The sequence below is a fragment of the Emydura macquarii genome, unplaced genomic scaffold, assembly GCF_026122565.2.
Source record: "Emydura macquarii macquarii isolate MOO-44397 ecotype Brisbane River unplaced genomic scaffold, CSIRO-AGI_Emac_v2 contig_629, whole genome shotgun sequence".
In the NCBI taxonomy this organism is placed as follows: domain Eukaryota; kingdom Metazoa; phylum Chordata; order Testudines; family Chelidae; genus Emydura; species Emydura macquarii.
Genome location: NW_027130766.1, coordinates 2,826,816 through 2,853,128, shown reverse-complemented (window position 1 = coordinate 2,853,128; position 26,313 = coordinate 2,826,816). Strand labels below are relative to the sequence as shown.

Sequence of the window (26,313 nt, the reverse complement as noted above, 5' to 3'; positions counted from 1 at the left end):
TTCAGCTGCATAAAAAAAGGGTTAGTATTTGACTGAGACCTGAAGAGTATCTTTCCCATTTCATTCTACTAGATCTGCACCAGCTTTGGACCAAGGATAACAAGGAACCTCCTGTGCTTTCAGTGGTTCTTTTCCATGATGTTTCTTGTGTTCATTGTAGATTTCACACTCGGATATCTTCTCTTTTAGGACAGCATTCATGGCATAAAGAGGCATCTCAGGTTCTGTTCTTACACTTCTCAATGCTCCGATGGGCACTGCGGATTATGCGTAGTATTTCTGACCTTCTGCTGTGTGGATTTTATTATAGTGATCACATTCCTAACCAAGTAATTTAGTGTCTGTATTTGCTCAGCAACATCTAATTTTACCATCCAGGCGAGTTCAGCTGTGTCAGTGGTAATGGGACGTTATGGATGCAGCGTTGCTGTAGCTGTGTTGAGCCCAGGCTATTAGAGAGACAAGGTGGATGAGGTAATATCTTTTATTGGGCCAACTTCTGTTGGTGAGAGACACAAGCTTAGGAGCTTACACAGGCTGCTTTTCTTCAGGTCTGCGAAACATACTTAGGGCGTCACAGCTAAATACATAGTGGAACAGATTGTTTAGCATAAGGAGTTAACACATATTTCAAGGTGAAGTGGCCCATTAATGTCCCTCCTGTCATGGGGGGGTGGGGAAAGGAAAGGAGAGGATGGGAATTTATGCAATATATGTTTTTTAGGCCATATAGTGGGATCTATGATCAATGTGATGTATTCTGTTGTTATTGCATCCCAGCCCATTAAACGCCTCTGTAAATCATTAATGGTTTTTGCATTTTGTTCTGTAGACAAATTTTACATTTGTTAGATCAGCTGCATTTGCGGACTGATGTTTCACCCAAACACACCTGGGGTTTCCTGCACTGCATCAAACTGTACTGAAACGGTGTCTGTCCTTGTAGAGATGTGTCGGTGTCACTGTGCTCTGCAGGCTCATTTTGTGATCATTTTATGAAACAAGCGTAGTTTTATCACTCATTCTTTACTGGGGCTCGTAATACATTTACAAAGCAAAATCCCATAACAGGTTTATTTGCGACACTGGAAAGAAGTGAACGAAGTGTGAATTTCAAAAGCAATATTGGACTTGAGTGCAGCCGAGCCTTAGACTTCCTGTGTGTCCTTGGGCAAATCACTGAGTCTCTCTGTGCCTCAGTTCCCCCACCTGTAGAGCCAGGGATCTCCTGAAGAAATGCCTCAACTCCCTTCTGAGCCTGCCTCACCCAATCCTTTAGCAAGCTTGTTTCCCTGTGCCCTCTGGGAACATGGGAACGGAGCTATGGGAGGGCGCGGACTTTTGGGGGCAGCTGGGCTGCAGTGAGCAGCGGGAATCTTGCCCCATAGTCAGGGCTCAATTTGTGATGGAAGAGGGGCTGGGGCTCGAGCCATGTTTTTACTTTCGTAACCCACCAGCAAGTCCAGAGGTGGCTAGGACCTGCCAAGCCTAAAACACTGTCGCTAAGGGGTGGGGTGGGGGGGGCTGAGCATCTCTAGGGAAAGGACCCTGGCTGACCCCTCCTCTCCATAGCTGGCTGAGCCCAAGCCCCAGAGCTGTGCCAGGGGCTGGGCTGGGGGCTGTCTGGAGAGCCTGGCCCCATCCTCACAGCTGAGCAGGATGAAGGGTCCCTTGCACAGGCCCCACTGGAGAGAGGCAGGGACCTTGGGGCATCTGCTCCTTGGAGGAGCCTGGTGCAGACAGGCCAACTTCGGATGGAGCGGGGGGGGGGGGGTATTTTTGCGGGGGGCCGGCGGGAGGAATTGGGGAGGGGATGGCGAGAGGGGCCCAGGGCCGAGGGGGGCTCGGCGGGGCTCGGCCGGGGGTTCGAGGTTGGCTGCCGCACACAAAGGAGGCGAGCCAGGAGCCAATCACAGGCGCGGCACCGAGTCGCGGGCGGCTGGAGGCAGCGCGCAGGAAGCGGCTCTGGCGGGGGCTGAGCCTGGGCGGGGGAAAAAGAACCAGCCCCGAGCCCCCGAGTGCAGGGACCGAGCCCGGCCGGGGGAAGCCTCCGCTCCGCTCCCGCTGCGCTGCGCTGCGCGCCCGGGCGCATGGTGAGTCCCAGCGCGGCGGGGAGCCGGGGGGGCAGCGGCGGGGCGCCCGGTCTGCGGCGGAGAGGAGACAATGCATGGGGCGGGGGGGTGATGATGGGGCAGGGGGGGGGCAGCCGGACGGGCTGGGCAGGGGGCGAGCGGGGAAGGAAGATGCCGGGCGGGGAGGGCGAGGGATGGAGCCGGAGATGCGCGGGGCCAGACGCCGAGCAGGGAGGAGGAGGAGGCGCCTGGGTGTTGCACGGCCCTGGGGGGGGGGTGGCAGCCCCCCCCGATTTTTGAGACCGGCGGGGGGGGGGGGGTTAGTAAGACAGGCCAGACGGAAGGAGAAGGCGCCTGCAACTTTTGATCCCCCAGGAGGCAGCGGGAGGGGGTCTGAATGGGGGCCCCTTGGGGCAGAGTCCTAGGGCTGTGTGAGCCCCCCCCCGGGGTGGGGGTCTGGGCTTGGCCAGGGTTTGCTTTGTGCCAGGGCTGAGCCCCGGCACCCCCGGCCTGGCAGCCCCCGGCCCCGGCCCCCCTGTGATGTGTCACGTCCGTTATGAAAGTAAAAAAATCGCTCCAGCGCTGGCCCCCTCGTTCAGGACAAAAATTAAGCCCAGGGGCCCCTCCGGGATGCAGGGTCAGCCGGGGGGGCGAGGTGATGGGGTGTGAGCCGTTAGCCGGCCCCCCGGGGAGGTGGATGTCTCTCTGGGCCCGGCTCGGGCTCGCCGGGCGAGGAGCCGGCCCCGGGGAGGCGAGCAGAAGCGAGAGCGCGTGTCTGGCTGTGTTCGCGCCGGGGCGATGCCGCGCTGGGGGGCGGCTGGGCCGGAACAACGTGGAGCCAACTTGTGATCCAGCAGAAATGCCTTCCCTGGCCAAACCGAACCGTCGGTGGCAACCAAGCGATGAAAACTCCAGCCGATCCAGGATGGCTTTTCTGATCCAGCCCCCGCTCTGTGGTTAGGCCATGCACGTGGGATGGGGGAAATGTAAGTTCAATGTCCTGCTTTGCCTAATTCAAAGCAGGGACTTGACTCTGGTTTTCCCACAGCCCATGGGAGTGCCATAACCATGGGCTATTGAGGGTTTCTCTTGCTCTCTCCTCCCTTCCCCCCCTTTTCTTGTTTTCCAGCCAGCCCTACTCACCCTCATTCTCTGCACCACAGGGTTGTTTTTTCCCCCTTGAATTTCCCAGCCTTGGTTGGACTGTAACTTCTTCAGCTGCTCTTTGTCACATGCTGCCAATAAACACCAGGGAGGGGCTGAATGGGTCCATTTTTAATGTGATCAGAGATGGAAGAAGAGCTGTTATATCACAACTAGTTTATCCCCCTCGGCTAATGCAGGATTATTCCTGACAGCACATTTTCTAATGCCTCACCCAGTCTGGCTGTAAACCTCTCCAGCCGGCGGCTTTCATTGCTTCCCTCGGGAGATTGTTCCAGGTCTAAGAGTTTTAATAATAAAATCAGGCTCTTATCTAGCACTTTTCATCCATAGATCTCAAAACGCTTTCCAAGGAGGTCAGTATCATTAGCCCCATTCTACAGATGGGGGGAACTGAAGCTCAGAGAGGTGACACACTGACCTGTTTGAGTCAAATGGATCATTTTAAACCTAGTCCCGTTGAAACTGACAAGAAATGATTTGTAGGCCAAACTCTGCTCCCATTTTAGTCAATGGGAATTTTTTCCACTGACCTAACCTGAGACTAGGATTTGCCTCTACGGGTGTGTGTCCGGTATCGAAGTACTTAATAACTAAGCGGGTTCCAGATCGTGCCATAGAAATCAGCAGACTGTCTTCAGGGAAGGTATCTGGTGCACCAGCTGAGCCGTCACTTCTCCAAGGCAGGAAGGAGCCCATGGATTTATCTGCAATGCTGTTAGTCTAGATTCTCAAATAATTGCAGGGTAATTGATCAAACGTAGCGGTGAATGACCTGAGTGGTCCTATTGCGCAAAACTATTTAAACGAGACTCTGAGAAACCCTTAAATGGTGCAAAAACCAAACCCTTGTTGTCGACGGGGTGTGCGGTGCTCTTTCTTCCAAGTCAGGACTAGAGTCTTACCCCAGTATGACGCTTAGGTGCTGCGCTGTGGGAGGTGCCATTTTTCTCCTGAGACATAAAATGAAGCACCTGACCATTTGTGGTCAATAAAGATAATACGGCACGTTGTGTCAGAGGAGGCGTTGTAGCCCTGGTTTTCCTTTAGTGATTCCATTCTGCCGCCCTAAAATGCCTTCCGCAGTTTCAGTCAGATATGGGATTCGTCTTTATTTCCTGTCCTAAAGTTTTGCACAGTGTTGCTGTGTGTCGTTAAACAGCTGCCATGTTCCATCCCAGAGGTGGCTGCATTTCAATAGGGGGTTATCTGCCTTCCTAGGGAAGTTGCAGTGCTTAGCTAGCTATTTGTAAACGCTCCTTAGATGGAAGGCTCTAGAACTGGGCAAAGGCTTGTTACCCCGATCAGGGATCAGAGCCCCATCATGCTAGGTGCTGTGCAGACAAAAAAATCGAGAAGACAACCCCTGCTTGAGGGCAGGTCTACACTACTGTTTATGTCACTCAGGGGTGTGAAAAAGATGCCCCCTGAGCAATGCAAGTTACAGCGACATAAGTGCTGTCCACATCAGCGCTATGTTGGCGGGAGATGCTCTCCTGCTGACATAGCTTCTGCCTCTGGCGGAGGTGGAGTAATTATGATGACGGGAGAGCTCGCCTGTTGGCGTACAGTATCTTCGCCAGATGAGGTAGAGCTGCACCGCTGTAGCGCTTCTAGTGTAGACCTGCCCTGAGAGTGTTCCAGCTGCACGTTGGAGGATGCGACAGGTAGATGTAACAGACCTCTTAGATGGGAGGGTGAGAGATCCACAAAGAAGAGAGAGTTTAGTAGAACAGCGGAGAGCAGCGAATTTGAAGGGGGAGTTTCAGATTAATTAAGCCAGTTTATAGAACCACTGGGGTTCCACGCCTCTAACGTCTCCTACTTTTGTTGTTGTTGATGTCTTGTCTCCAGATCACCTGGATCTAGAAATCCCAAGTGGTTTGTGTTTGTTTGGTCTCATTAGCACTCCAGCCAATACTGGAGAGGTGCGGGGTGGGGCTTAGTTCAATAGTCACAGCCTTGCAAACTGTGACCCTCCGAGAGCTCCCGTCAGCGGCTGGCTGGGTTCTTGCAAGCATCTGTTGGGAGAGATGCTAGCCTGGATGGATGGAGATCTCCCACATTAAGCTACAGAGCCAAGACATCCCGGAGATGGAGTTTAAGAACTCTGAGAGTTCCTTTGCAGGGAGAGCGGCCTGGAGCCAAAAGAGGTCCAGTAATGGTGTTTGAAGGGGGACGCTCCGACTCTCTGACTCCACTGTGGTCCTTGTGGCAGTGTTTATAATTTAGGGCCATTAACTCCTGTAGCATTTACAAATTATGGGCAAGATTTTCAGCCTCTTTTCTGAGGCGCTGAACACCCCAGTGTTGCATTGATTTTAACGGGACCTGTGGGTGCCCAGCCCTTCTGAAAAATCACGCGCGTATCTGTTTATAGTCTCTCTAGCAGCAGAAAGGATAAGTGCAGAGTGTGTTTTCGTATGTCAGCCTCTTTAGGAACGTTCTAAAAAACTAAGGAAATTCCCTGACAAAAACATGGTTACAGTTGTCAAGATGATCAGTGACTTCTGCTAATTCACCTTCTGAGAATGTAGTAGGTTTCTTTTTGTTTGTCTTTTTTTTTTAATGCTGGAAAACCAATGCCTTAAGACAAATGTCAGGAAGTCTAGTCGAGAGAACCATAGATTAACCCTTCGATGCCTTCTGTCTTTCCAGTTGTCTTAGCCACTGGCCCGCTAGTGGCTCTCTAGTTCTTCAGGCAGTTACTCGTCCACCTGTGGAACTCTCAGCCTCAGTATGACTGAGAGTCAAGTACCCCGGGAAGATTCTAAAAGGGGGATGAATGGTTTTCTGGCACTGTGGTATTCAAACTGCCGTGCAGGGGTCAGCTGTGGGGATCAGGAATAAATCCCATGCTCCTCCACACAGCTGCATACGCCAGGCTGGCTGCATTAGGTGTATTGCTTTTGCCAACCCCCTAAGCATCGGGTAATGGCTGTTGCCAGAAGCAGGACACCCAGTGGACCTGTGTTTTGGCAGGGCAAAGCTAATGCTCCTGTGGGTTGGCTGGTGTCTAATTCGCTGAGCTACATAATCAGGGCCTGATCCTTAGATGAGCCAAGCATCCATGAATCCCACTCACGTGAGTGTCCGCTCTCAGGCTCAGGCCCGGTGGGGCAGTCGCCCTTGCTAACGGTCCTGAGAGCAGCTATTATTTCGCTCCGTAGCGTGTGGAGCCTCCCAAGGGGATGTCTTCCCTGCAGTGACGCTCAGCGGCTGTTAGGAGCCTTTACCAAGCAACTGCTTATGGGAAATCTTTCTCCCCCGGGATCAGCTGGTGAGCATGCCATGGGCAGCAGAATAGGGAGTCCTGGGTCACTTTCTGGGGAACCAGAGGGTCTGGAAGAAGCAGTGTGCAGCCCACCTCAGCCAGAGGAGGGTGGGGGGGGGTCACAGTGATGCAAGGAGTGAAAAAGGACAAAAGCTGTCTAGAGTCTGTGGGATTCTCTCAACTGGGGGCAGCTCCACGTCCTAGAGCACTGGGGCGTCCCAGGTAGGAATGTGACAGTGTCCTGATACTGTCCTGATAGGACAGACATGAGACAGTGTCAACTCCAGCAGAAGATTCACTTCCAGACACCCCGGCACCTCTGACCTCCTGCCGGGGAAAGGCTGGAACTGGGGTGGGCGTTCCCCTCTTTGCTCCAAATTCCTCTGTCCCCCTTGCCGTGGGGGTAGAAAACCCTTCTACCATGCTGGTGGGTGGGTCAGGACTTGGCCCGGCGATAACGCCAGTAAACAGAAGTGGCCCAGCATCTTCACCAACCACTTGGGCCCAGATCCACAAAGGGATTTAAATGCCTGACTCCCATTGAATTCAAGGGGAGTAACACCTTTGAGAATCAGGGTCTTATGGCACGGACTGAGCCACCGTGCCCTTAATTGTTCTCTTAACGAGAGTCAATTAGTCACAGTATTTGCCACATTGTGGACTCATGCATCAGTCCCGAATGCTCCTCAAAGGAACCCGACTTCCACCAGGTACCAAACTGTCCCAACCATCCCTCCAGCCTTGCATCCTGATCAGGTGCACCACTTTTCCTTTCGGCTGGCGCCTGGTGCTTGCATTCAGTGCAAGCTCACAGCAGGCCTGGAGGCATCTGGCATTGCAGCGTGCAGGTCGGGGCTTCCTCTCCCGAGGGCTGGACCTCTCAGCTGGACTGGCCAGGGCAGATACGGTGCTGCTGCTCTCCGGTGCCGGGCACAGGTCACCCTGCCCAGCACCACTCCACCAAACCCACAGACTTGCAGCTGCACCCGTCAGCTCCAGGAATCCACCAGCAGCTCTTCCTCCAGATAAGGCTCCCCTCCCTGGCGATGCCGACAGGATGCTGCCGGCTGAACCCAGCTAGGCCCAGGGTGAGCTGAGACGACGCCGTCGTCTGGGAAATGTACTCTTTGAGTGCTAGCTCTTCCCCCTCTTCCCGCCCTGGTTTTTCTGTTCCATCCGCCTGTCGTCTGGTCATAAACCTAGATCGGGATCTCTCTGGGGACTGTCTTCTGACTCCTGTGTCTCAGCAGCGAGCACAGTGGGTCCCTGATCCTGGACCGGGGCCCTGAGGTGCTGCTGCCATACAAATCGAAACAATGCTTTTTTAGAAATTGACCTCTCCGTGCCTCAGTTTCCCTTTGCCGTAAAATTAGGGGAGTCTCAGCACACCCCACCCCACCTGACAGGGGAGCTGGGGGGGCTTGGAGACCCTGCTGTTGAAAGGCGGTTGCTATGGATCTGAACAGTCCCGTCTGCCCGGTGGAACGTCCCAGTACACGTGCTCTAGCCTCTCCCATTTTGCCTCCCTGCGTCGTTCTGCGGGTGGGAGGGTTTTTTTCCTCTCGCTCCATTCCAAAGCGCTTGGTGCATTGTTGCCCCTGACAAAGGCAGCTCTGCTTCGCCTTGAAGCCGTTTCTCTTCAGCGTCCTTCAGCTTCTCAAGCTGCAGATTTCCTTCCCACTGGAAACCTTTCAAGAGGCAACTTGGCAGCAGGATGCGGCTGGGAAAGGGACTGGAGGAATAAGCTGGTAAAAGCGTTCGAGGCGTGATCTTGGTGCACCGGGAAGCTCTGTCTGCAGCCAGCTCATCGTGCGCCCAATCCTGAAAGATGCTGAGCAGCTCCACCGGAAGTCAATGGGAGTTGCAGGGTTGGCGGCTAGGGAAGGTACTTAGCTGGCCCCCTCGCTGCAGTATCGGAGCCCCCCCCCCCCGCAGGGAGGATGGTGCTATTATTCCTATGTGAGAGATGCGGTGCTGAGACACAGCAAGACTAAGTGACATGCCCAAGGTCACACAGGAAAGCTGGTAGCACAAAGATTTGAACTCACATCTCCACCCTTGGACCCTACCCACTGGGCCATCTTTATTCGCTCCACCTTGGGCCCTTAAAGGAGAATCACCCACGTGCTTTCATTCCTGGGCCGTGTGTTTCCCAGTGTCTCACGTGCAGTACACGGCAGAGAGCAGCAGGGAGCGCTACTGGTCTGCCACAGACTAACCCCTCCCTTCAGCAACCTGCTCCACCTGCTCTCCTCCCTCTCGCTGCCTCCCACCCCCAGTGAGAGCGTGCACCCCCGGCCCTCTTCTCCCTCTGCCAGCCCATCTGGACCCAACAAAGCGTATCCTGGGGCTAGTCCAGCCTCCCAGCCCCGTGGGGTCAGGGTGGGGCGGCTGCTTCCAATCTAGCCCAGGTCAGCAAAGGCCCCGAAGCTGTCGCTAAACCGGGGCATCCTTGGCCAGGGGGCAGTGAGTTTGGTGGGTGCAGTGAGTTTGTTGGGCCTCAGCCCAGTTCCCAGTGGAGCCCATTGGTGACCTAGTTGCCAGTCATGGCGTAGAGGCCAGGGCTGAATGGGCCGTGGAAACTCAGGGCAGAGGCACAATAATGACTCTGTGTGTGTGAGACACTTGGCACTGCTGCTGCTCACACACTATGGCTAAGCCAGGAAAATCAGCCCCCCAGGGCCGGCCGGCTGGTCTCTTTCACAGATGCCTCCCTGCGGCGGAGGGAAGAACCCTGTCTAAGGTCCTTAGTCCAAATCGTCCCCCTGCTGTGGCAGAGCGTGTGATGATTTGGATACCTGGCACCAGCCTGAAATTCACCCAGAGGAAGTGAGCATGAGAGGCCAGGTGCCCTTCTCCGTGGTGCTGCTTCCCATGGACCTGCAGCCTGAGGGAGCCTTCCTGCCCTGCGCGTTACCCTTGGGAAAGTCTGACGCAAAGGCCTGATTATCCCATAAGTTAAACGCTCCTCCCGGTGCTTGTAATGGGAACCATATGCTTGCGAGGGGCCCGGGGCCTGGCTCGCTGGCCGTACAGGAAGTATTTTGTCTTTCTGAAGGGCTGTGGCATTCCCCAGCTGCCCTGAGATTGCTCCAGGCCGGTGGCGCTTGGTGAGGTTGAGCTGGGTAGGTTGGGAGAAGAGACCCCCGGGAGGGGAGGTAGGAAATCGTCGTAGCCGCTGTGCCAAGAGGTACCCCGGCCCCTCTTGAACATACTGCAGCTACGTGAGCAGAAAGTCCCCTTAGTCCCGGCTGAGCAAAGGGTGGCTGTAGATGTCACCGTCCCGGGGCAGATCACGTCCTCCGAGTGAGACGCCAACGGCGGAATACGGTGTTTGACAGCCCGTCCTCTGTGTTGGGGTTCTTCGTTGTGACCATCCTGTTTCTTTAAATCTGTAAAGCCGGGGAGGGCGGGTGCTGGGAAAGATTCCAGGCAGACGCGCTCAGTGAAGCAGAGAGGCAGAGCAGCTTATGGGATGATGCAGTTTTCCTTAGTCTAATAAAGTTCCTTGTTCAGTGTCGGCAGACAGCCGCTCATTTTGTGATTCTTCAGTATTGTCCCATGGCATTCAGGACACGAGCCCCCCCCCACCCTGCAGAGACCTGTCTACAGAGACAGTAATTAAATAAAATATTGGCAGGGCCAAACCTTGAGATCCTGACTCTGGCACATACTTGCTGAAGTCTCGGAGGGTTTGCCTGAGGCTTGAGTTCAGGCCTCTGCCCTGAGCAAAGCCAGTGTGGGTGAATTGTCATGGAAGGGTGCAGCATGAATAGTAGCAGAGCAGGCTTCCTTCCTGCCCCTCCCTGCCCGTTGTGAAACCTTGACCTGGAGAAGCACTTTCTAACGGCGAAGGGGCAGTTGGGTCATCGTGGCTGGTTGCACCCACAATTTCACCCCCATTTCCCGGAGAGATCAGCTCACATCTAGGCAACCTAGGACTTGATTTTTCAAGCGCCCGGCATGTTCCCGACGTGCCGGCCTCTTTGGACCCATGGTGGGTGCTGATGAAGCTGTGAAAGTCTGACCCATAGCACACACGTGAGGTACACACGTGAGCTGCCTGCGTGCTCCGGAGCGGAAGGCTCTCCTGTTCCCTGCCCCGATGTTGTCCTGATTGCGTAAGTGCCTTAGCCACTGGGCAGCCTGTTATTGCAGAACCTTGTGGGGAGCGTGTCGTGTTTTGTAAACCCTGGGCTTACAGGCCAGCCAAACGTGGGCCAGGATCCACCCTTATTGGGCAACCTCCGATGTTAAGAGACTGCCCCAAAGTATCCCTGGGCCCAACTCCTCGCTGGTGTTACGCCGCTGAAGTCAGGGGAGTTGCACCAGGGTTTAATCTGGCCCAGTTACCGCTGTCCCCCTCCAACTCCGTGAAAAGACAGACTCGGTTACACAGCTGATTGGTGCTAGTTCCTTGCGTGATCGCTGACAATAGTTACGTTGGCTGGGGCCTTGTTCCGGCAGGAGTGACCGTAAGTGTCCGCTGCAGTGGGTGGAAGCGAGTTTCAATCCGTTTGCGCTCACTAGGGCCTAGGGGGGGGTGTGATTCAGCCCCACATCCTGGGGTGAAACTCACTCGCCCCCTCCACAGGCAATGCCTCTGCTTCTGGCCACGCCTCGCTCTCTTGCCATCTAGCACTGGCCTGCGATTGCCTTCTCCTGCTGTGCAGACTGGCCTGCCTCCGTCCTGTTCTGCTGCGTGACTCTGTGTCGTTCCAGAGCACAGCTGAGAAACAGCGTCTCTTGTTTGCCGCAGCGTCATTGCCCCACACACTCTCTAAGGTGCTCACCTGGCCCCCAGCGCGGTAGTATCTGAGCATCTCACAGTCTCTGATGTGTTTATCCTCACAACAGAGCTGTGAGGCAGGGTGGGGCTAGTATCCCTAGTGTACAGATGGGAAACTGAGGCACAGAGAGACTAACGGTGTTACCAAAGTTCACATAGGAAGCCAGTGGAAGGAGCGGGTCCCTGACCCCTGCTCTGTAACTATTTATTTCTGTGCAGTGCAGCCCAGTGGTAGACCACGGCCTGACACTAAGAAGGGCTGGATTCTATGCTCTGCGCCTGGGTTTCCCTTCACACCCTTTCTCTTAGCTCTTTGGGGCAGGGACTGTCTCTCACTATATCTTTGTGCAGCACCTAGCACCATAGGGCCCTGAGCTTGGCTACGGACTCTACATGCTATATGTAAAGTACTAATTATGTGAGGATCTCTGCCTGGGGCTCAATGACTAAGTTCAGCTGGGAATGCTGCAGCCTGTGTGAAACCCAACCCCTTGACACCACCTGCAGAGTTGGCTTGTTTAACGCCATTCCCCCAGGAGCCCGGCTGGGTGTGCAATTTCCATGTTGCCATGCTGATCGGTCCTGTGTGACTGGCAGGGGCTGGCCGGGTCGGTAGGAGGCTCGGGACACATTAGCCTCCTGCAGCACGCCGGGGACGTCTCGCCATAGCTTTGCCACAGACTGCCGAGCGACTGCCGTGGGCCAGGTGTGGTGAGCCGGCGGAAAGGGGGCTCTGCTCTCCAGCCAGAGTGAGGATGTTGTGGCTGGTCTAGCGCTCTGGAGGGGGGGGCTGTGCTCGTCTAATGTCACGGTGCCGGGCGGCCTGCGACAGCGCCCGCGGGAGGTCGTGCCGCGGCAAAGGGGCGTTCAGGAGGGAGGGTCTTCCAGTGCCGCAATACCACGCATGGGCCGGCGGCTCTGGAGGGGCAGGCGCGCGGTTGGAAGGCCGTTTGGGGGCTCTGGTGCTGGGCGCAGGAGGTCTGTTCTGGAACGGCTGGGCTGAGGCCGGATCCTGGAAGGGAGGACTGGGGGGGGGCACCTGCAGTGTTACTCTCGGCCACGATACCATGCATGGCAAAGCTGTTCTAGAGCATGGCCGACACCGTACTGGTAGGACTGTTCTAGATCTGCAGGGCCACACCCGGAGCGGCTGCTGGAAAGCCGCCACGGGCTGGGACAGTGACGTCCCTTCTGGATGCAGCTACGCTGGCCGCGCAAGTCACCGGCCGTGCAGCTCCCAGCAGCGGTCGCTGTGGTGGGGGCCGTAGTGTAGATGGGGCTCAGGCGTTCCTACCATCGTGTCCTCGGAAAACGCCTGCGCGCCGGCTGCACTCATGCCTCTCTGAGCAGAGCTGCTGCGTCAGGGGGAGCTGCCACCCTGCGGGATCTTTCCCTGATCTGTCTAAGCTAGGGGGTTTGACTCACACTCTCCTAGGTGGGTCTTTGTTCCCCACTGCAGCGTCTGAGCCACAGACAAGCTTTATGAGGCATGGCTTGGAGAAGAAGCATGGCCCCACGGTTAGGGCCCTAGGCGGGATTTAGGAGACCTGGTTTCAAGTCCCTGCTCTGCCACAGACTGTGCGGGTGACCTTGGCAAGTCCCTTAGTCTCTCTGTGCCTTGTCTGTCACATGGCCGCCCAGGGGTGTCGGGAGGCTGCAGAGCTTACAAACTGGGAGCTGCGCAGATACCACAGTGAGGGGGCAAAGCCCTCAGGCAGCGTCTTTAACCCGTGTATGGTAGAGGCTCATATTTGAGTGCAGAAGGCCCTGGGATCAAATCCCCGTTGCCTGTCGCCACGGCCTAGGAAGGGTGCAGGAGATGAGGAGCTAGAAACTGCACCCAGCTCATCCTGGGAACCTCTCCTGCGGTTTCTAACCTCCCGTCTCTGCTCTCTTATCTCCCACGCGCACCCTTCCCCTTGCTGCTTTCACAGCTGCCTCCTGTCCTCTGGCAGGAAGGATGTGCAGCAACTTCTCCTATGCAAATCCACGCAGAGCCGTGCACCAAGGGGCCCGCCACTAGGTCTCCGTTACCACCAAGCGCGCTGTGGGGGGCGAGGGGGTCCGAGCAGGGTACGTGCCTGGAGCGGAGGGGCTGTGCGGGGCAGGGGGTGCTGGGGGAGGTTTGGCGGGGTGTGTGGAAGGAGGGGGAGAGAGGCCGTGGCGGGGTGAGGTGGTGAGGGAGGAGGACAGCGCAGTGTCAGGGAAAGGTTGCCTGGAGCGTGAGCGCGCACAGAGATATGGGGGGGGGGGCTGAACGGGGGTGTGCAGAGCCGTCAAGCAGGGATACACGTAGCGTTACTGCGAGGTGTATGTGGAGTGGGGGAGGGCAAGGGAGATGTGGGGGGGGGGGGCAGGCTGAGGGTTATGTGGGGGGAGAGGAAGGGGTGGAATGAGGGGAGGGGCAGAATGAGGGAGGGGGATGGGGTTGGGGGGGGGGGTTGAGGGGGTGTGTGGAGAGGAGCAGGTTGATGGTTGTTTGAGTGGGTTGATGGGGGGGTTGAGGGACAGTTGAAGCTTGTGGGGGCACAATGAAGGGGGTGGGGGTGGCTGAAGGTGGGGGGACACGGTGAGGGCGGGAGAGTGGTGATTAAAGGCATGGGGGCACAGTGAGGGGTGTGGAGGGGAGTTGAGGAAGGGGGTGAAGGCATGGGGGCACAGGTGAGGGGTTTGGGGGGGCACGGTGAGGGGGTGCGAGGGAGGGGGTGGTTGGGGGGTGTGTTTGGATGAGGGCTGAGGGGTGTGGGGGGGGGGCAGAGGCTGAGCGGTGCGAGGGAGCGGAAGGGTGGGGGTGGTGGTTGAGGGCGTGGGGCCTGGTGCAGGCTGGGTGGAGGTGCAGAACCCAGGGGCTCGCTGCCTGTTTTGCCGGCTCAGTGTTTCTGCCTCCGTTGGCGTTTTGCTTTGTGGGCAGCGGGGCTGACGCTCCTGCGGGCCCAGAGAACAGGCAGGTTGGGGCTCTGGGCTGGCCCCCTCACTGGAGTGGGTTTACATCAGGGACGTGAGCTCAGCGTCGGGGCCCGCACCCCACGCCCTGCACAGGGAGCTGCGCTGACTCTCTCACTGTTTGCTTTGAAGCTCTACCCAGCCCTGAGCGTCTCCTCGGTGCTGAGAACATCCCATCCCCAGAGAACGGGGGCAAAGCAGCCTGGCTTATTTGGCTCCACCCCGGCCACAGCCTCTCCTGGAGCTTGGCCGATCCTGGTAAGAGGTTCTTTTCTTTTTCGGCACTGGTTCTGGCTGGAACAGGAGGCGTCTCAGGAGGTCCAAAGACCCCTTTGTGGGACCTACGGTTCTCTTTTCAATGGCGCAGGACTTGGGCAGGCCCAGGGAAGGGGCCCGAGCCCCTCATTGTGGGTCTGGGTCATGAACCCCCCCCCTTGTTAGTGGGTGTTTGGATCTAGGGGGTCTGGTTCCGGCTGGCAGTGGCTGGCCCGCTGAGCGTGTGCGTCTGGCCAAGTGTAACTCCAGCTGTGCGGCTCGCTGGAGCAGGAAATAACACTCAAACCGCAGAGGAGACGGGAAATGAGTTAGGTAAAAATCGGAGCCACTTTCTCAGAAGGGCTGAAACCTGCGCTTGGCTGGAGGAGGACTACACAACAGCAGAGAGCTCGGTGTAGGAGAGCGAAGGGCCTGGGGTGCCTGGCGCTGTCAGGGTTAGAGCCCTTAAAACCACACACAGTCAGTGCGCGTCTGCATTTCCCCACAGCTTCCCACGCTCCCACAGGACCTGGCTGTCTCCAAGTCACCCCACAGACAGATCACTCCCCCTCCCGCCCTCTCCTGAGAAGCTCTTTAACCGTTGAGTGTCCCTTTGATCGCGGGGCTCCCCGCCGTGGCAGAACAGCTGCGCGACGCTGGCCTGGCGCCCGGATGTAGCATCTCCACTGCTGATCGCTCAGCCGTCCCCTCCTGTCATGATGTATTTGTATTGCGGGAGAACCTAGGACCCAGTCATGGGCCAGGAGCCCGCTGTGCCCGGGGCTGTACAAGCGCCTTCATGTTGGGAGGCTGCTTGTCTAGAGCCGTTGTGTTTTCCCAGCTGCCCCTTTTAAGTTAGCTGGCTACAGAAAAGCCCAGTGCGGCTATACAGGGGCTTCTCCCTCTTTGCCCAGGTCACGTGCCGTGTTTGTACGATTCTTACAGACCGGTATTCCTAGCCTGTTACATAGCAGCTCCCCGTCCCACACCAGCAACTTCACAGGCCGCTGAGCTAAACGCCTCCCGAAGAGATTCCGGCATCTAACCCTCATTGATTTCCAGGGGGGGTTTGTTGGTGCTGAAGTCCCTTTGTGAATCCCACCCTCAGTGTTCAGGCCAGGGCTTTCAAAGGAGCCTGTGAGATCTGGGTGCCTAAATCTCCTACGGCTGTTTCCCCATTTCACACAGGGAAAGCCACTGCTGGCCCCAGAGCTGCTCTGCCTCTTTGCCCGGACCTGGCTTGCATACGCACCTGGTCAGTTTCAAACAGGTGAGGTCTATGCCGGGCCCCTGCCAGACCTTGAATGAGTGGAGGCTTGTCTGGGGGGAGGGAGCGGATCTGCTCTAACGAGCTGTACGCCTTTGCACATTTCCCTTCCAGACATCACAAAGGGCCGGACTTAGCCAGGCAGCATTTGGCCACCCAGGTCGACCTCAGGATTAAATCGGAAGATAGAGGGAGAAGGAACCATGTTCCAGGCCAAGGGACCAACCAGCGCGACCTCCACTCACGTACGTGTCCTCCTCGCCCCCCCGGGAGTTACAATTTCACATAGCAAGAGTTGGAACTCCCCCACCCAAGGAAGTGCATCTCCTTTTGTTCCCAGGGGCAGCAAGCATGCGCTGAGTGCTTGGAAACATGCTTCAGGGCGTGGCCAGGGTATTTTAGGGTGACCAACCAGCCGTTACTGCAGCTGGTTGAAGGAACCCGGAGGGGTGCAATGCAAACCCACGCAGTGTCACGCTTGCGAGTGGTAGTTGGTCCAAGAGTGCTGAAGTCGCTCCAGCCTTGGCTAAGAGAGTTGGGTACCCTAGCTACGGCGATAGATCGGGAGGTCCCCTGGTTCAATTCCTGCTGCTGATGACACACTCAGGGTGAGTGTTACAAATGTGAGGTTGGGGGGAGTTTTTTGACTGGAAGCAGTGAATGTGGCTTGTATCCATCACTCCTTGGTCATGAAGTGGCCATGATCCCTGGTTTTTTCACCCTCTTCAGCAATAAAGTCTTCTCCCAAAACTTCATCTCAAAGTCACCATTCAAAACATTTCAGTCATCCAGTCAGGGAGCAGAGGCAGTGCCATGCGACGTAGCTGACTAACCAGACAACAGGGACAGCGGCTAATCTGAGCAACAAATGCACTCCTATCCCACTGGCTAAAAACCATCGGCCCAGACTACCTGGTGGACACTTACCAGTAACAACCATGTTAGAAGAGAAGCAGGATCAGTGATGAAGGGTTTCACCAGAGTTGGCTCCTTTCGGGCCAGCTTTTCACAAGAGCTCAGTGGGTTGCGTGCTGAGCACGGATGAAAATCGGGCCATTAAATATCACCGGGGCAGCTGCTGGGGGCTGCGTGCTTTGAAAAAATCTGCTCCCCAGTTGTGGCTGACAAGCAATTGCAAAGTTGACCCCAAGGAAGCAGAAATCTGATTAGCTGGGTCTGTGGCCCGCCCGCCTGCCACATTACCACTCCCCTCTTTCCTGGCTTGCATTACTGAGTGCTTATTTCTGTGTCCATGTGAGGCTGTGATTTCCATCAGGAACATATGTATCATTCAGGCTCAGACGAGGCAGAGACGGGAAAAGAGCTGAGAACAGCCCTGGCTGAGGGCAGGATCTAGTCTTCCCCCTGCAGGGCAACGTATTGGCTATCGAACAGCTAGTGCACATGCCTTGACCGGAGCCAGAAGGCTTCTGAGAAGTGATGAGAGATGGGACATTGGCAATGGATGTATTTCAGCTTCAAAGTGATGCTGTTGTTCATGGCACTGCTAAGTTAGTCCTGGGGGCAGTGAGTGCACTAGCCGGGCAGAGATGCCTGGACTCATTTACCCAGCAATGGGCGATGTGTAGGCCAGTTACATGGGTGGCTGTAGGACTGGGTGGAGATTTAGCTCTGCAGCTGACCCCCTTGCATAGGGGCTGCTTCGTTTCTAGACCCTACAGCCGCTTCTGCCCAGTCAGGGGAGCACATCCAGTTTCACAGGGCCCGATTCGCTTCTCCTTTCTACAAATATCAACTGCAGTGGTTACTCCAGGCTCGTGCTGGTGAGAGTGAGGGCTTGTCTTGATGGATGGCTACGGCGGAGTTAATCCACCTCCCCGAGAGCCGGTAGCTATGTTGACGGGAGACGCCCGCCTGTCAGCATGGCGCTGTCTACGGAAGAGGTTACGGTCGGTATCACAACACGCTCCGGGGGTGGATTTGTCACACCCGGGTGATGTTGTTATACTGCTATAAGTGTCGCGTAGACCTAGCCTGAGAGGAGCATCTGCCCCGGCCTCAGCCGCATTGTGCCAGGCAGTGAGAACTGCTGGGAAATGTCTGAGGAGGCGGCGCCTGGAAATGGGCATCTCCAGCCTGTGTTTTATACACACTGTTTTCCCCAAAAGACGGATGGAATGAGAGGGAGACGATGCGGTGCTGGGAAAGGAGAAGGAGCAGCGAGGAGGCGGATGGAGGGGAGGGGGGAGGCTGTTCCAGAGAGCAGGAGCCGGAGAGGAGAAGAGGCTTGCAGAAACAGGCTATTGTGGGGGGGACGGAGAAGTAGAGCGCGAGGGGCAAGGAGCAGGACGGTCTGGGGTATCTTTGAAGCAGCAGCCACGCTTGGGAAGGAGGCGGGCGTTGCACAGTTAGGCGCAGAGAGGGCTGACACTGACAGATATTCAGTGCCCTGTTCCTGACCCAGTTCACTGAATTCACTCCCCCTCAGCTGGGTTCTGCTGCCGAGCAATTTGCTAGAAGGCCATTAACCCCTTCGTTCCCGAACGGTTGTTTGAGCGATGAACTCGCTGGGCCTCGTGCTGCGCGGCCACGTGTGACACTCAGTCACTCACACCAGGGCTCCCAGAGCAGCCGGGTGATGACGGACACCCACGTTGCGCCGTGGTCAGCGCCAAGCCAGGGTGCAGGGTAACAGAATCGGGCCCCTGGGTGGCGTGCGTGAGGTGATGGGGGAGATGAAGCAGGGGCTGGAGCGGCAGCAGAAGCTGTTGTAACCAGGGCTGGGTGAGACGAGCCAGCTGAAATCGGAAGGCTGGGTGCTGGAGTGTGATATCAGCTGCTCGTGCGCAGCTGGGAGGGACCTGGACCTGGCACTCTGGCCTACTGGCGGGCGAGATCTCAGCGGCAGTGGGTGACTGGCTGTTGAAAAGGGAGCCATCACAGCCCAGATCTGACGTTTCAAAAGCGCAGCTCTCCTTAAAACTCCATGGGGCCGGTGGACAGCCTGGCCTGTGTACCCAGTGCAGGCTCTGAGCAGGGGGGGGCGCGTAGGGGGGCAGATGTGAGCCGCTTCCACCACGGGGCGTCTGCTGCAGCCACTTGGTTTACGTGGCCGCCCCGCCTCAGCCATGCCGCCGATTGGATCCCAGTCTGTTTCTAAGCCTCTGTCCGTTCCCTGCTTTCCTCCCCCCTGCAGTGGAAATGTTCAGCTGGGAGCTGTGACAGCGTTTCCATCCTGCTTATTGTGCAGGCATGGCCTGGGCCGTCAGCGGCGTAGGACGGGCTGATCGCAGGGTAGCCAATGAACCGAGCAGCGGACTCTGTCACCCGCCAGGGCGCCTGCCTAGTGCGGTCCATTAGCGCAGGGTTGCCCCCACCTGTGCGCCGGCAGGTGCCTGGCCCAGTTACTTCAGGCTCATTGGCCGTAGGGTCTTATTGCTGGAAGCCCATCAACAAAGCGAAAGCCAGCCAATCGCGGGCCAGCTCTGCGCAGTGGCACAGGGTGCGAATAACGTGATCGACTCTCAGATTCATGGATTCCAAGACCAGATGGGACCATTGTGATCATCTCGTCTGACCCATCCCGCACAGAACGTCTCCTAAAACCAGCCATGCTTGAGTTTAAAAATGGCCAGCGATGGAAAAGCTGCCAGGACCCTTGGGAAATTGGTCTAGTGGTTAATTACTGTCCTGGCTAGGAATTTGTGCCGTATTTCCATGCCATGGTAATATTATAGCCGTCTAGTGTTTTTAAATCAAAAGTTGAGCAAGACCAAGTCAAAGGTCTTAGAGAAGCCCTAAGATTTGTTGGTGCAGCTCGGGGGGATGCCTACAAATTTCCTTAGGGGGATGTTGAAGCAGGGACGCAATTGAAGGCAGCAATCAGGGCTGGCCTGGGAATGCACTGGTCCCCACAGCCCCTGTGTGGGACATGCACAAAACCAGCCGGCTCCTCTTTGTCTATGCACTCACGGCAATGCAGGGATCATGCTGGCCTGGCCTATTGACATCGACACTGGATGTTGGGTACACGCTAATCCTGGATTGGTAATTACACAAAGCTCAGTGTGCTCGTTACATGGTAGTTATTGCAGCGGTGCCAGGGTCATTACCTGGTGGTGGCTGTTTCAGCTACAAGGTGGTAGTTATACTGTTGTTAAATTCTTTGATAGCCATAAATACTGCTAAGCCTCATGGCTAGATCGTTAACTCCATTATTATCACATTAGTGTCATATTTAATCCACAGGCATTAACTCATTATGTACTGATGCCGCGCTTGCTCCGAGATTATCATACGGGTTGATTCGTCTGGTGGCAGGCAAACGTTTCAGAAAGCAAATCTTCAGTGAGCTGCAGTCTGGTTAATGCAGCCGGCCTGAAATGATGCCTGTATTAGTGTCTGGTGCTTGAGGAGAGGAGAAGCAAAGCAGTCAGCGAGGCAGGCTGGGTGTGTAGCTGAGAAGTTGGAGTGAGTTTCAGGAGCTATAGATTAATTTCCCTGTTGTGCCACAGGCTCCCTGGGTGACCTTGGGCAAATCACTTGACCTCTCTGTGCTCAGTTCCCCATCTGCAAACCGTAGACAGCCAGACTTCCTTTTTTTCCCACCCTTCAGCGGTCTTCTCTAGTCAGAGGCTAAACTCTCTGGGGAAACAACTGTGTGTCCGTGCAGCGTCTAATCCGGTGGGGCCCCGATCTCAACCGCGGTATCTCAGCACTGCCGTAACACAGCGCTGTAATGAGTTCACTAATGCAGTCACATCACTGACCTTCTGCTTATGGGCTGCCGGGGTAGGTGCCTGTGTCAGCAAGCCAGGCAGTAAGGGGTGGCCAGCGTATGCTTAGCTCTTGCGTGGCCTGTCTCGGGCGCTGTCAGTACAAAATCCCTGGCATGCCTGTGTGAAGCGGGACAGCGTGTAGGGCAGGGCTTAGCTGGTGAAGCGTCTAGCCCCCGCACGACTCTAGTCTGCAATGCCTGAGAACACAGGCTGCCCTCTAGTGACATTTCCATGCAGCTTAGCCCAGGACATGCCCATTGGACGCAGGAGAAAGTTGGGGGTTTCTGCACCGAGTGGAAAAATAAAGCCTGGTGGGTCATCGGCAGCAAAGCTTGTAAAACGAGCCCCCTCCCCCCCGTGCGTAACGTGCCGCAGTGGCCCTGCTTCCCCGGCAGCCGCGAGTTGTTGCTTTGCTGCCGCTCCTGCTCCTGCGTGCGCTGCAGGTGGGGTGAGCCTCTCCCCCGCTCTCACTTGGATTTCTCTCTTCTCCCCCCTTCTAGGAGGCCAAGAGCAACTCTGGAGGCAGCACGGTCCAGCGCTCCAAGGTACCTGGCCGGCACGGCCGCCGCGGGCTGGCAGCGGATTGTTCAGCGGGAGGAGGCATAGCCCAGGGAGGGGGCCAGCAGGCCAGGGGCTGGGGTGGCTTTTGCCTAGAGCGGGGCATAAGTAACATCTGGAAAGACCAGCTCACAAGGCAGCGGGTAGCCCCGGCCCCTTGTGCTCTTCGCGCCGCTGGCCAGCGAAGCAGGGCGGGGCTGGCTCCGTATTTACATGGGAACCTCCAAGGAAGAGCTAGATTATGGGGCGAGAGGGGGGGTGGCTCTGATTTCTACAGCCCCAATGCCCCGGCCTTCGGGCTAATTTGAAATACTACTAATGACCCGGCGGGCGGGCTGTGGTGGGGGCCAGACCCCTGTGTGCCCTTGATGCCGGCTGGCTCCCGCAGGCTGAGCTCTCCCCCTTGTGACCTTCTCCCTTCGGTTCCCCCGTGGCGCAGTCATTCAGCCTGAAGGCCCAGGTGAAGGAGATGTGCGCCGCCTGCCAGAAGCCCGTCTACCCCATGGAGCGGCTGGTGGCCGATAAGTTCGTCTTTCACAACACCTGCTTCTGCTGCAAGCACTGCCACGCCAAGCTCAGGTGAGGAAGAGGCGGGGCTGGGTTAGAAGCAGCTGGGCGTCCTGTGGATCTGCTGTGGGCCCTTTCGGAGCCTGAGACCCCTGGAGTCCCCGCCCTTAGCTCAGACCCGGGAGCAAGCCGTGCTTGAGTCCTGAGAAAAGAAGGGCAGGGTTTCGCCCCGCATCCCTTGTGCCCGGGCCCCACCCAGCGCTCCCCTGGAGGAACCACGAGCGTTGTCAGCTGCACCGAGCTGCTGCTCCGGCTCCCAGACACAGGGCCGCAGTGGGGGTCCCAGGAGCACGGGTGTCAAGGAAGGAAATGTGACTCTTGGGTGAATGCAACCAGCCATCCGCAGAGGGCTGCAGCTCCCCAGGGCCTGGGCCAGCCGGCGCTGGCTCTCAGGGCAAGCTGGACCTACTGGGAGTGTCACGAGTTTGGTTGCTGTGGAGGCTGGGTCGGGAACGGTGTTTTCAAGGTGCCCTGAGACAGAGCCTCTGCTGGGAGCAAGGCCGTCTCTCCAGGCAGGGGTGGATGCTGAGGGCCGTGACAATGCGGAGACATGACAGGCCTTTCCTCCCCTCTGCCCCACCTTGAGTCTGCCGTCCCTGCTCCCTTGCCCTGGCTGTCCCTTCACTGTTAAAGTTCCCATTGTGTCGCTTGGTGACCTCCTGGCTTCTCCGCCTGGGCCCCGTTCGGCCCCGCTGACGCCTGGCGCCTTCCTTGCAGCCTGGGCAGCTACGCGGCGCTCCAGGGCGAGTTCTACTGCAAGCCCCATTTCCAGCAGCTCTTCAAGAGCAAAGGCAACTACGACGAGGGCTTCGGGCGCAAGCAGCACAAGGAGCTGTGGATGCAGAAGGAGGTGGAGGGCGGGACCAAGATGGCCTGACGGGGCCCGGTCCAGCCCCCCCCCTGCTCTGGACCAGCAGAGACGACATGGAGAGCCGAGCTGAACCAAGAGCTGACTGAGCTGATGTAAAGCAAAGACAACCCGCAGACCCGGCCGGGGGGGGGGGAGCAGGGGCCAGGCAGACGCCGCTCAGCTCGGAGCAGCACCTGGCTGGATGGGGGGGTGGGGGGGAAGCTGCAGGCCCTGACTGAGGAGGGAGGGTTCTGGGGCGCACGAGGCTCAGTAGGGACGGTGAGAGGGGCCCACCCGAACTACGTGTAAGCTGTGAGGAAATCAGGTGCTCGAAGAAGGTCAGGCCTGGGAAGATGGGGGTGGGTCTGCTACCGTCCGTACGGGCCCCCTTACAGAAATCGAGGCAGAGCCACTTGCCCCCCCACCGGGCCGGGGCACCCCCCCACAGAGCATCAGCGTGCACCCCCTTGACCTCCCGGCCCCCGGCAGCAGTCCCAGCAGGCTGTTGCCCTGCAGATGTGGGTAGCTGGGGGGTCCCCAGAGCCGGTGCCGTGGTGTCAACCGCCCCTGCCCATCCTGCGTGCTGGTGCTGGCGTCGCGGGGGGGGGGGCGGCACTCACGCTTTGGTTTGTAGCAGCTCAGTTGCGCTGGGGTGGTTCAGCCCTCACGCTGTCGCCCGTGACTGTTTAACGGTGTCTGTCTGGTTTTTCTAGTTGCCTTGGATTGGTACCTTGCGCGCCGGCGCCTGGCCTGCCGGCTGGCTGTGCCCGGCTGCAGCCGCACGCTTGGCTTCTTTTGTTTTTTAATTATTTTTGTAATACAAGGTGTCGGAGCCTTGCCTGATTGTGTTTTCCGGGGTGTCGGACTCCACGGGCCTTGGACCCACCCTGCTTTGCCGGCCACATGCCTGGGCGATGGGGTGGGGGGTGCATCTCCTGCCTGGGATTCAAACCAGCCCCTTCCAGGCAGCATTTCTTCCACACGCGTCACATGGACACCTCCTCAGAGCTGCGCTGGGGGGACGATGCTGCGCTGGCCGGCTCCAGTGCAACTCTTAACAGCTCAGCCTCCAGGGGCTACAAAGTGCTGGATGGTTGTAACTGAGCCCGGCTCCGTACCAGCAGGCAGGGCGGCTGAGCAGGGGAAAGGCGGAAAGCGACGTGGTGGCGGCGACAGAGTGTGCATGTGCACAAGTGTGTGTGTGCGCACGCGTGCGTATGCATAAGTGTAGGGTGTGTGTCTGTATGTGGGTGGCTGCAAGCCTGATGTGCATGTGGCAAAGGGTGGGGTGCAGACAGCAGGACACACACACACACACACACACACACACACACAGAAAACAGCTGCGGTGCAGCACGCGCAGAGCAAGGATTGGGCCGGCGTTGGCGCAGGAAGGGGCAGGCTGGCTCCAGGATCGAGAAGACGCCTTGACCAGTGCTTAAGTTGGGCCAGGCCTGAGCTCTGGCAGCGCTAGGGATGGCATTTCATAGCCCTGGCACGGCTGGGCTGGTCACATCAGTTTATGCTTGAGGCCCAGCCCCTCTTTTCCTTACAACTTAAGCACCGGCCTTGACCCAGCCCCAGGGATGGCGTGAGAGAGCCACATTCAGCCAGTTCCACCGCTGCGAGCGGCTAAGATCTGCACGGGTGTCCTCCGTGGCCAGCTCAGCCCCCTCTGCTTCAAAGCCCTACGCTGCCGTGACACTTACCCTGCCCCAATCCAACCCTTGCAGCTTTCTGAATGAGCCCAAGGCAGCTCCAGGGCATGGCCACGGGCGTCCTTCAGCAAGTCATCGGCCTGCTCGGTGCCTCAGTTTCCTCATCACTACACTGAGCACTGAGTCTGCCCCACGTGCAGGGGGGGAGGCTCCATGAACGACAGGGTTCAACTGCGTGCTTGGCTCAGGCCCTGAAGGCAGCAGAAAGCAGTGCTTAGATGTCACAAACCATGGGGAGCAGATGGACCCCGCTTCCCCCCACTGGCTGAGAACACATGGAGGCACTGCAGGGCACCAGTCCATTGCCCCCAGCCCATGAGGGACCAGCTTATTTGTGCCTCACAGACACCCCCCCTGCAGAGGCGGGGTAGGCGAGGTAGCCCCTCTACACCTTTAAGGATCCGGGCCACGGTGCCTGGTGCAATGGACCATAAGGGCCGCTCGCCTCAGCTCCGCCACGCCCCCTTCCCTCGCCCGTGCTCCAGGGAGCTGTGACAGACGCCGCCAGGGGCCCCTGGCCTCCGTGAGAACACGCAAGGGTTCCTACCGGGTCACGGCCCCATCACCTCCACTCTGCGTCCTCGGCCTCAAGCCGGGCGCTCCCACCCGCCTCACGTTTCACGCAGGCAGCAGCCAGCCCCCTTCGCGCCCTGTGTTGCGTGAGGTGGGGGGTGCTGAAGTCCGCGGGAACAGCAACATTTACGGTAGGGCTACCGAGGCCTGGCAGAGTTTTGGGGCTCCCCAAGGATGGTGCCGTCCTTTGGGTGCTAAGCTGGGACTTAGGGAACGGAAGGAGGGGGTGCCCGCTCTGCCACGCGCGCCCCGTGTGACCTAGGCCCAATCCGTGCTGGATCTCGCGTCCTCAGCTGTAAAGCATGGATGAGAGCATGGCCCGGCCTGGGAGGGGCAAACGTGTTTAAGGAACAGGAGGTGCTCACATACTAGAGTGATGGAGGGTCATGGACATACCAGAGACAGACACATTTAGCCCATCCCATGAGACACATGCATTCCAACACGCTGCAGCGGGGTCAGGCCCTGGCCTGGTGCCTTTCTGACTTTGCTGCCACAGGGGAGATCCTCGGACCCCCAGCAGCGTTCAGGTGACTGAATAAAGTCTTACTTGTACTGACTCACACGAGTTGAAGGCAGAAGAACAACGGTTTCTGTACCGCTCCTGATACACAAAAAGCCCGTTCTGGATCTCTACGGCAGTTACACTTTTAGCCTAAATACACTGAGCGGCCAGGGCTGCAGCTGTGAAAGATACAAAGGGGGTACAACCCCTTGCAAGCGGAAATTAACCCTGGGCGCTCGGGACTACATGAATCATGAGGCAACAACCACAGAGATTCAACATGGAGAGGGGATGGCTCAGGGGTGCAGCTCCACTGCCATAAGAGACCCGTGGCATGGCCCAGCAGACCCAGCTCTACGAACTCAAGCTGGCACGGCCGGGCTAAAAACTGCACCGTCGATGTTTAGGCAAAGGCCACAGCCTCTGCTCTGACCCCCTGCTGGGGGGGGTGGGGGAGGATCTCAGAGCCCCAGCTTCAGCCTGCACACCTCTACTGTAATTTTTAGCCCCACAAGCCTGAATCAATTGAATCTGGGTGTTTTTTTGCAGCAGTGTAGGTCTCTCTTCAGGGGTTAGAGCACTGGGTGGTGAGATAAGATCTAGATTTGCTTCCTGCCTCTGCCACCAAGCTGCCGGGTGACTTCGGGTAAATCAAGTCCCAGCTCCATGGCTCTCTTACCTCCCTTTTCTGTCTGGTCTAGTGAGATTGGAAACTCTTCAAGCCAGGGCCCACCTGCCTTTCTCTCTCGGTGGTTCACAGCACCTAGTAAAGGGGGGGCCACAGTCACAGCTGGAACCAATAACTACAAATCAATGCTGCCGAAGCTGCATGAACAGAAGTTTCAGCTCTGGTGAGAGATCTGTGTCTAGAACACATTTTCCAAATGCCCCGGGAGTCCCATCTCAGATTAACAAACAGAGACAAGGAGTGAGGGAGACGAGGAGGGTTTCAATTTGCTTTTCCCTTGCTGTGGAGTCCGTTTACCCTTTCTTGGTTTGGAGGAGGAAAGCAGAGCCGTCAGTTTCACTTCCTGCCGAT

The 26,313-nt window shown here is 57.3% G+C and overlaps 1 protein-coding gene across 4 annotated transcripts; it reads left to right on the top strand.

Moving 5' to 3' along the window:
• Positions 1 to 1,955: 1,955 nt before the first annotated feature.
• Positions 1,956 to 22,660, top strand: LIMD2 (LIM domain containing 2). 4 transcript variants are annotated; one of them, XM_067540878.1, is made up of 7 exons: positions 1,956 to 2,093; positions 14,375 to 14,500; positions 15,686 to 15,767; positions 15,879 to 16,009; positions 21,004 to 21,048; positions 21,501 to 21,640; positions 22,346 to 22,660. In XM_067540878.1, the coding sequence occupies exons 4-7, from the start codon at positions 15,968 to 15,970 to the stop codon at positions 22,503 to 22,505; spliced, it is 387 nt and encodes a 128-aa protein (XP_067396979.1). In that variant the 5' UTR covers positions 1,956 to 2,093; positions 14,375 to 14,500; positions 15,686 to 15,767; positions 15,879 to 15,967; the 3' UTR covers positions 22,506 to 22,660. The 4 variants fall into 4 exon arrangements, with proteins under 4 accessions (XP_067396979.1, XP_067396978.1, XP_067396981.1 ...); XM_067540877.1 differs by lacking the exon at positions 15,686 to 15,767; XM_067540879.1 differs by lacking the exons at positions 1,956 to 2,093; positions 15,686 to 15,767 and adding an exon at positions 13,347 to 13,372.
• Positions 22,661 to 26,313: the final 3,653 nt, after the last annotated feature.